The sequence below is a fragment of the Dipodomys ordii genome, unplaced genomic scaffold (assembly GCF_000151885.1).
Source record: "Dipodomys ordii isolate 6190 unplaced genomic scaffold, Dord_2.0 Scaffold63, whole genome shotgun sequence".
In the NCBI taxonomy this organism is placed as follows: domain Eukaryota; kingdom Metazoa; phylum Chordata; class Mammalia; order Rodentia; family Heteromyidae; genus Dipodomys; species Dipodomys ordii.
The window spans coordinates 3,135,222-3,144,823 of NW_012267279.1; the positions used below are offsets into that span (position 1 = coordinate 3,135,222).

The following is a 9,602-nucleotide window of genomic DNA, read 5'->3' on the forward strand; positions in this document are numbered from 1 at the left end:
AAACAGTGTGCCCTCCATCATATTCTGTTACCGTATTTTATTCGGACTCCAAAGGAAAAGTGTCGCTTGGGGGAGGGGGAAGCACTTTGATGAGCGACGGCCGCAGCCCCTTTTCACTCGGCGCCCCCCCCCGCCCGAGCGCCGGGTCAGCCCGGTGCCGACCCCGCGGCCCGCGCGGCGCGCCCGGCGGCCCCGACTCGCCCTCGCGCTCACGGAGCTCAAACTTTTCCTGCACCTATGGGAGTGGGGGGTGGGGGCGATGACAAGGCTGGGGTAGGAATTCCTCGAAAGGTAGAAAAGTGGTCCCTAATATTCAGTAGGAGGTGCCATTGAAAAGAATCGTCTGGCTCAGGGTTGGGTCGAAAACCTTTTCTTTTTTCCCCCTCTCCTTTCTTTTCTCCCCCAAGCTTTGAGAAGTCCAACACTGGTAGACGTGTTTGGCAAGTTTGTTCCACGGAGCATGGGGTTTGCCAGTTACGGACTAAACGGGAAAAATCGCTTCCAGAAGGCTTCTGGAGTTTGGGGCGGGGGAGGGGGATTGAGGAGCCGGATTGGGGGCGGGGGTCCGATGGATCCGTTTTCCCGCGGATCGTGTCTGCTGGGTGGAGACGTGGAAGGAAACAAGTGTGAAAAATAAAGTTTCCTACCCCAAAACCCTACGATTGAGAAGAAAGCTGTATGAGTGAGGGGAAAGAGACCTGGGTTCCAACGGCTCAGAAGAAGACTTTAAGATGTGCGAAGACCCCCGGAGGGGCCGGGGCCGTCTGGAGACGCCCAGGCGCTGGTGCGTGGCGGCGCGTCCGCGGCGCGCACTCTTCCCGGGGCGCCGAGCAGGGATCGGCGCGCCCCGAACTGCTCCCGCGCTCTGAAAAGTAGTCTGCGCGGGCAGCAGCCGCCCCCGGCGCCGGTCGGCAGGTGGAGACTCGGAGGAAGCAGACACAGGGGCCCACGGCGCCGCGAGAGGGGCCAGGGGCCCGCGTTCCTCCAGCCCGCCGCCCCCGAACCCTCGCGCCCACACCCTGGCTGCGGAGCCCGGAGCCGCGCGCGCGCGCGGGAGAGGGGGGGGGAGAGATAGCGAGACAAGGAGGGGGGGGGTGAGAGAGAGAGAGAACCGAGTATCCAGTACCTCGCCCCCTCTCTCTGCCACTCTCTGAGAAGCGCCGAGAGGGCGAGAGAAGGGCAGGGGGCCCCCTAGGCAGGCCTCGAAATCCGAGGGCTCTGGGCTTTGCCCAGCTCAACTCGCTCTGCGCGGAATTCGCCAGCGGAGCCCCGGAGTTAGCGCGCGGCCGGGGCGGGGCGGGGCGGGGCGGGCGGCGAGGGCGGGGTGTGGGGGGCGGGGGAGGGCGGGGGCGCGCGGAGGTAACCCCCGGCTCGCGCAGCCATTGCCCGGCTCCTTGTCACTCAGCCCGCGCAGGGCCCCCGATTGGCGGCCTTGCCCCATTACGCACTCGCCTCGCGTTCACATACCCGGGGAGGGCAGTAGAAAGGTGATCAATCTTCATCAGGCTACATTTCCAATCACCTAAACAACAGAGCAAGACAAGCCACTCCGACAAGGTAAATCGCTTGATTTATTTAGTTTGCCAAATGACTCTGCAGGACTTCCCCGGTCGGTCCTCACCGCCTCCGCTTAGCACGGGGAGTGCAGCGGCAGCCGCGGGCCGCCCCCAACTCTGCCCCTGGCATCCCCCTCCTCCCCCTCGGCGGCCCCTCCGCATGGTCCCCGGCTGGGCACTGTCCGGTCCTGGAAGCGTGTGGGGCTTTTGCAAACAAAAGTGTTTATGCAATAAAGTGAAACCTGGAGGGACACGCACAAAGCTACGGGAAAAGGAGAGGGAGAGAGAGAGAGAGAGAGAGAGAGAGAGAGAGAGAAGGAAGTTGGGGGAAAGAAAGAATCCCGGGGTCTTGGGCCGGCCGCAGGAGTAATCCCTGCGCCCCTCTGTTTTGCAGGTTGGTTGCCCGCAGGGGCACAGAGAGGGCGTGAGGTAGATGGTGAGCCGCCCCGGCAGCTGAGGGCAGGTAAGGAAAAGGCTGTGGGGCCGCGCGGGACTCCGGGATCGCGTTGGTTACTTTGGCCTCCCCCCCTCCCTCCTCAAACCGACCCACGCAGCTTCCCAGGTCCTCGCCAGGTGGGCGGGGCTGGGGGGGGTGACCCCACTCCTTTCCCGAGTGCGGCGGGGACCCCAGATCGTTAGTGCGCCCGGGCGCCCCCTCCCCCCCCCCGCCTCCTCCGAAGTAACCGAGCTGGGGTGCTAAGTTTGGAGAAAGTCTGAAAACTCACCGTGCACCCTCGCAGAACGGTGGTGCCGTGAGAGCTGTTTTCCTTTGGCTTAAGAGCCAGCCCCGGATGGTTTCCTTTTCGCCCCTTTCTCCACAAGCTGGGCCCAAGCCCGTGAGTCCCAGAGGACGGGGGTGGGGAGTGGGGATGGGGAGCTTCTTTAGCCCAGGCTTCTCTCCCCGAATTTCCTAGCCTGGGTTCCCGGCCTGCTTTGCAGGATCCCCCGCGAAACGGGTAGAAAGAGAAGGCCTTCCACGGCCCCAGCCCCGCACCCCAGCACCCCTTCTTTACCCCCTGAGAGGAGCGCCACGGGTTGAGAGCAGCTGCAGAAGCCAGCCTCGACCTCCCAGCTCTGTTCGGAGCCAGCTTTACCGCTTGAGGCCTAGATCTGTCGTTTGGGTCGGGTCCTGAGGCCTCGGGCTCAGGTAGCAGAATGGCAGGGAACGCACACGACCTGCTGTACCCAGGCTTCCCCCAATCCCCGAGAGCCTTTGACGCTTTGGCCGGGTCAACCTTGCTCTTCTGAAGAGACTTGGTAAGGCACGGCCAGACTTGGTTACCAGAAGGCTCCCCCTGCGCCGCCGCGAAGAAGGGCGGTGGGCCGCATCTGTGCACCTCTGACCTCGGGCGGCGGCGGCTTCTTAGAACTGCCACTTCTACACCGGCCCCTTCGGCGCTCTCTGTCCACCTGCGAGGGGCCTGAGCCGTAACTGCGTTTGGGGCACCGGGAGGGGGGGGGGACTGTGGGTGAGCCTTCCTTTAGTAGTGATAGACACGGGGCGGTGATTGCGGGGGACACTGGCAACAGCGCAGGCCTAGAGACCTTTGAAAGAGCGAGGTATCCTACGTGGGCATTGTATCCCCAAGAGCCTTAGGTAAAGCTAGCCAGCCTTCCGGTCTCACCTTGGCCTGCTGTAGTACCTACCTTTTTTGCCCTCCTCTTAATAAACATTTGAAACGAAACGAAACAACCCTTCCTGGGTGGCATGGCGAGAGAATATTTGCTTGAACAATACGAAGCTCGAACTCAAAATGTTGCCTGTCCTTGGGATCTTGCACCCTTGCAGGTTCGGGCTCTAACCTCCCCAGCCAGGTCGCTTTTTTTTTTTCTTCCCCTAACCCCTCCTCAGTCTTGTCTACACCCTTGGCCCAAACCAAGCTGGAAAAGAGGCCAGGACAGCCAGAAAGAAGTTTACTTTTTACAGAAGCCATGCGTGATCGCTCAGCCAAGGCCTTGCGAGGGACTGACTGCCTTGGGCGGTTGCACAGCCTGCCTATCCTGACCAACCTGGACGCTGAAGGAGTGGCTGGAAGCTGAGTGTTGGTTTTGATGTGTCTCTTGTTTCCCTTAGGCCAGGCCCCCAGAAGAAACGACTTCGAGGTGGGAGCTCTGAGCTGCTCCTAGCCCTAGGCCCCCTGGATCCGTCTGGGCACCTCCATCCAGCTGTTAGCATGATGTCTTACCTCAAACAACCTCCATATGGCATGAATGGACTGGGCCTAGCCGGGCCTGCCATGGACCTCCTACACCCCTCTGTGGGCTATCCGGGTGAGCAGTGGCCCTTTGACCATACACTTTAGTCTCTGAAAATGTTTGAGTTCCCAGACTCTCAAGTTTGAGCCTGTGTTGTCTCTGAACGGGATAGGGGAGACCCGCTGCAGGCCCCAGAGTTAGAGCCGCAGGCCCGTGTGGTGGCCAGGACTTTGAAAGGCCCCAGTGCACATAGAGAGCTAGTAGTATTGGCAACCTCTCTCCTATTGTGGGCTCCTCCTTGTACAGTGTTTACCCCAGATTCGTTTCCTATGCGCCGCTATTGTTTTGTGGATCTATTTCTCTCTGCCCTCCATCCTCAAATGAGGAATCTGGTCACCCCTAGGCCGTGACGTTAAAAGCAAAAGTTCCCTTATTGGACTTGTTGGGTTGAACAGGAGAAGGTCGAGGGTGGTGGCTTCCTTTTCTAATCAAACTGTCCCTTACAACCAGTGACCTGCACCAACTTTTGTGCTGGTATGGAGGATTGCTTCAACTGAGTCTTGTGTTTTTTCTCTGGCTCCTACTCTTTTACACTCTTTTATTTGCCCTGAAAGTGTTGGGTTGTTTTTTAAGGTGGTGTTTTCTGCACACCTCTTGTCCCCAGCTAGGGAGTTGGTGGCTGTGTAGGGAAATGTGAAGGAAGGGAAGTTGTGTGGCTTCTCTTCCTTTTAAACCTCAGAGCGGCGGGGAGGGAGCTAGCTCTCCTGTCTTGGAGTGGAATAGTGGCACTTTCTCCCACCTGTGGCCTTTAGGCTGGTCCTTCAAGGCAGATTCTTTTGCTCGGGGAACTAGGCCTTTGCTTACAGTGGCCAGGTTCTAGGCCTGTAGAAAGGGGACCTGCCCAGGGCTGCTCGCGTCAGTCCACGTGGCCAGCGCTGACCGGAGGCGCCTCTGCCTGTCCCCGCAGCCACCCCGCGCAAGCAGCGGCGGGAGCGCACCACCTTCACGCGCTCACAGCTGGACGTGCTCGAGGCGCTTTTCGCGAAGACTCGCTACCCTGACATCTTTATGCGCGAGGAGGTGGCCCTCAAGATCAACCTGCCCGAGTCCAGAGTCCAGGTGCGCGCTCCTGGTGGGAGGGCTGCCAAGAGCCAGGGCCCGACGGGAAGGGTCGTGGGAGGGTGGTCTGGGGTGGGGGCAGAAGTATAGGCTGGGCAGCCCCTCACGGACTCCCTCTAGCGCTGGGCGTCAGCCAGAGGGGGAACAAATTTGAACGATTTGGATTCAGTCCTTGGCCCTCCTTCAAGTGTGCAGAGTGGTTGTAAGGATTTCGGGGGTACAGGTAGGCTCCTAAAGTCACAGGCTCCTGCGTGCGTCCCCCACGTGGCCGCGCTTCTTCCGCAGCCCCAGGACTCAGTGTGTCTGGGGAGGCCTGAATTGGGTCTGCGCCCTTCCCCGCGGCGTGTCCCGCCTCGCTCGCCCGCAGTCCTGGGGCAGAGCTCGTCTGGAGCCTGGTGCTCCGCCCGGGAGTGTGTCCCGGGAGTGGCGGCAGCCTGAGCACACACTTTCTTTGCCCGGAGCAGTTGCCGAGTGTAAAACCTGGCTGCCGGCTTTGCTATTTCTATTTTTGAGATGAAAGCGCTCCGAAAATACAGTTTGGATTAGAACTCAGAACTCTCTGAAAGGGTCTTTTGTCTCGCCCTCTTTCCCTAGAGGCTGGAAAAAGGACCAAGAATGAAATGCTGGGTATTCCAAGAGGAGTGGGCACTTTATGACTGGCTATTCTATTTGGTTCCCTACCTAAATACTCCAAACAAACCAACAACGAAATATCACCCAGGCTTCCTTCCCAAGAAGCCCCAGTACTGGAATAGTGCCTCGGTTTCCCCTCCAGCCTCGCTTCTTCTCCCACCTAAACCTTCCCCCCTGCCCCGGCCCCCTGTGGGAGCCGACTGAGTGTCACCCGCCGGGCCCCAGACTTGGTGACTGCCCCGCACTCCTGCGCTCTATCCACGCAGAGAAAACGGGGCTCTCCAAACACGAGGGGCTGTGGAGGGGGCAGCCATCAGCGGCAATTTGGGGACCGTTGAACTTGTTGGCCTGACAGGCGCGAAAGTCCCCCGGCGGGGCAGAGTCTGGAGCTGGGGGTGGGGAGGTGCGCAGCGCGGCGGGGCAGCCAGCGGAGGATGGGGGAGGGAGCAGGGTCTGGCGGGCCCGGGCCGCGGAGGGGCGGGGGGTGGGGAGCGGACGGGACGCGGGATCCGGGGCGGGCTGCTGGGGCCGGGGTGGGGGGCGGAGGAGTCTAACCCCCGCCACTCGCCCACCCTCAACCCACTCTCCCGCCCCCCCCCCGGGCCGGCTTGCAGGTCTGGTTCAAGAACCGCCGCGCCAAGTGCCGCCAGCAGCAGCAAAGCGGGAACGGAACCAAGAGCCGCCCGGTGAAGAAGAAGTCCTCCCCGGTGCGCGAGAGCTCGGGCTCCGAGAGCAGCGGCCAGTTCACGCCGCCCGCCGTGTCCAGCTCGGCCTCCTCGTCCAGCTCGGCGTCCAGCGCCTCCGCCAACCCGGCGGCGGCCGCAGCTGCGGGCCTGGGCGGGAACCCGGCGGTGGCAGCCGCGTCGTCTCTGAGCACGCCGGCGGCTTCGTCCATCTGGAGCCCGGCCTCCATCTCGCCTGGCTCGGCGCCCGTGTCCGTGCCCGAGCCGCTGGCCGCGCCGAGCAACGCCTCCTGCATGCAGCGCTCGGTGGCCGCCGGGGCGGCCACGGCCGCCGCCTCCTACCCCATGTCCTACGGCCAGGGCGGCAGCTACGGCCAGGGCTACCCCGCGCCCTCCTCGTCCTACTTCGGCGGCGTGGACTGCAGCTCTTACCTGGCGCCCATGCACTCGCACCACCACCCGCACCAGCTCAGCCCCATGGCGCCCTCCTCCATGGCCGGCCATCACCACCACCACCCGCACGCGCACCACCCGTTGAGCCAGTCTTCAGGCCACCACCACCACCATCACCATCACCACCACCACCAAGGTTACGGGGGCTCGGGGCTCGCCTTCAACTCTGCCGACTGCTTGGATTACAAGGAGCCTGGCGCTGCCGCTGCTTCCTCCGCCTGGAAACTCAACTTCAACTCGCCCGACTGTCTGGACTATAAGGACCAAGCGTCATGGCGGTTCCAGGTCTTGTGAGGCCCTGGGAGTGAGAGGAAGAGGAGAAGAAACGCAACTACCTGCGCCCTCTGTGGTCCCCGTCCTGTTGCTGCTGCACCGCCCGCCTTGGCCTCAGCTTCTCCAAAACTGAAGTTTTCACCGCCTCAGAACCTAATGCCCATTGCCCGCACCGCCGCTCCCATCTTTGTGCCACCTGTTTTGTTTTGTTTTTTTTTGGGGGGGGATGCAAACCTGCCCGCCCCTTGGATGGGGGGGAGGGGGCGGTGATCGCTTTGGCCCATGTTCTTTTACTGGATAGCTGTGTGCTGTCCCAACCCCTACGGAAATCCTGACACCCTACCCCCCCCCCACCAGCCCCTTCCAGTCGTTCTGGACAACTAACAATGCACTTGCAGCCTTCCAGGCTCTTCCTTTCGACCCTCTGTTTGAGCTCAATACTTAAATTTATTCTTTCTGGACCCTGGAGTCTCGAACCGGCGCCTATCTACGCCTTGGCGTGCGCCCACAACACTGCTCCGAATCCAAACGACCACTTAAAAGTGTTTCTGGCCCCCACGGACTGTCATCTCTTCAGCTGCTTCCACCCCGCTCCCCGCCTGCATGCCAGCGCTCCCCGGGCGTTTCCTCCTCCCCAGTGGGGTGCGCTGGGCACCGCGGGCAGGATCGCTCCCCGGTCCCCCCCCACCCCCCCATCGCACAGCCTTGCCCCGCGCCCTGCGCTGGACTGGTTGAAGCTTCCGCCTCGCCTCGGCGGGAATGCTGTACATAGTCAGGTCCGTTCCAGGGACCACTTAAAACTTTTTAGTTGCTGTTGGTTGAACTGAGCATTATTCACGTCTTAGCGCCCAAGAAACTTTAAGATATATACAGCACATTATATATATACATATATATATATATAAAACAAGAGCAAAAGCTATTTTCCCTTTGTCCCTTCCCCCCCCCCCAATCGATGGCGCTTTTTATTTTTCTGTTGCTACAAAGCTGTCCGGCCCTCTTCACATCTTCTCCCTCTGTGTATTTATTAAGGAGAACCGCTTGGTTCCAGGAAGCTGGGCGCGGAGGATCAGGAGTGTGGAGGAAACAGCCATATTAGGGTACCAGGGGGGGTACTGGGCTGGGGCATGAAGCTGAGTCCTCTCACCCCTCCCAAGTGCCGGGGCTCGATTCCAGCATAGACACCCCAGGCCAAAAGGCACAAACAAAAACAAAAAGACGAGATTTCAGCATTGTGGAAATAACAGACCCAGGCCCCAAGCCCCCATCCCTCTCCTCCGTCGGCTTCTCTTCCATCCTCCTTGTTTTGTCTAGTGAGGTCCCCGTGCGCCTTCGTTCTCCCAAATCTGCGGAGAGCCCTGCACGCCAGTATATCAATTTTGGTTTCGGCCGCTTCGTCCAGTAGGTGGGAAAGTAATTTGTAAATTTGATTTGTCCGATGTGAAGATCTCAAATTACTTGTTGAAATGTAAGGCAGTCCCCTTCCCTCCTCTTTACATTATTGCCCCCCCGAAAATAAATGCAAATTAATGAACGGCTTGTCAGTGTTACTCTTCTGATTCCAGCCCCAGGTCCTGGTCTTGGGGGTCTAAAGGCAAAGAACACTGCGCTAATAACCCGCGTGAATCTGGAGGCCAAAGAATGGGGTGGGAGGACGAACCCCTCCAGAAACGTTCGTTTAGGGAGTGTCTCCTCCCACCCCTGCGTCAGCCTGGCCTCCCCCCCACCCCCCATCCCCAAGGTTTTGACCCCGAATTTCCCTCACCATCCAGGACAGAGACAGGTGTCAGGACTCAATTCCTTTCTCTTCAGAGGCAGGAGCCTGGCACTGATTTCTTCACCCTAATTGCCTGCACCAGCAAGCAGAGGGGGAGGGGAAGAGGGTCGGGAGGCGGGAAAGGGGAGCTCTGTCGTGCGCTCCGAGCTGAGCCAAAAAGGAAAACAAAAACGACCCCCCCCAAAAGAACCCCAAAACAAAACAAAACAAAACCCCGATCTGTGTCCTGCATGTTGGCACAGACAGCCTTCCTTTCAGCTGAGCTGTCCCGGGCGTCTTCCCGGTGGCTGGAGACCCACGAGATGACGGGGACCACGTGCTGATGGCCCTCCAACCCCCGGCCCGCGCCAGCAGGAGCCAAAACACCTCTGTTTGTATGGTAAAGTTTCTTTAAAACATACAAACAGAACCACTGGGAAAGCTGAGAGGACGCGGTGTCTGTCTTTCTTTTTAAACTTTGGCAGGGGAAGAAGAGGCCCAGGATTGCAGTTGGGACTGGGGAAGGAGGGGGCTCCACCTGTCTCTGAGGGCAGATGGAGATGGGGGGGGCTCCCCCCAGAACGTCTAGAGCCGCACACCGTCCAGCCTCGGTTGTGGCCTGGAAGCTTGGGGCTTGTAAGGCCGAGAAGCTGCTCGATCTTGTCTCAGGCAGGAAGGAAATGAGGAGAGAACGAAAAGTTTGCTGCGAAGTGACCAACACCCCCTATTCTTCAGACTCCACGTGAGACCCGAGCCGCAGAGTAGAGCGGGGGTGGGAGAGCGACCCCTCCCGCAGGGTCCCGCACCCGCGAGGTCACAGGGTTGCGGGCCCTGGGCAGTTGAAAAGCTTCAGCCGCGTCCTCCATCGGGATCTGGTGGGCCTGGCTCGGGTCCACCTTTTCCTCGCCGACCCGCCTGGCCTCCGCCCGGAGG

The 9,602-nt window shown here is 60.4% G+C and overlaps 1 protein-coding gene across 1 annotated transcript; it reads left to right on the plus strand.

Moving 5' to 3' along the window:
- Positions 1-1,453: 1,453 nt before the first annotated feature.
- On the plus strand, positions 1,454-7,228 carry Otx1 (orthodenticle homeobox 1). The gene is made up of 5 exons (XM_013022491.1): positions 1,454-1,557; positions 1,951-2,019; positions 3,631-3,827; positions 4,720-4,871; positions 6,119-7,228. The coding sequence occupies exons 3-5, from the start codon at positions 3,731-3,733 to the stop codon at positions 6,932-6,934; spliced, it is 1,065 nt and encodes a 354-aa protein (XP_012877945.1). The 5' UTR covers positions 1,454-1,557; positions 1,951-2,019; positions 3,631-3,730; the 3' UTR covers positions 6,935-7,228.
- Positions 7,229-9,602: the final 2,374 nt, after the last annotated feature.

Coding starts and splice junctions, on each gene's coding strand:
- Otx1 (XM_013022491.1), top strand. CDS start 3,731: ATGATGTCTTACCTCAAACAACCTCCATATGGCATGAATGGACTGGGC. Junction 3,828..4,719: donor CCCCTCTGTGGGCTATCCGG/GTGAGCAGTGGC, acceptor CTGTCCCCGCAG/CCACCCCGCGCAAGCAGCGG. Junction 4,872..6,118: donor TGCCCGAGTCCAGAGTCCAG/GTGCGCGCTCCT, acceptor GCCGGCTTGCAG/GTCTGGTTCAAGAACCGCCG.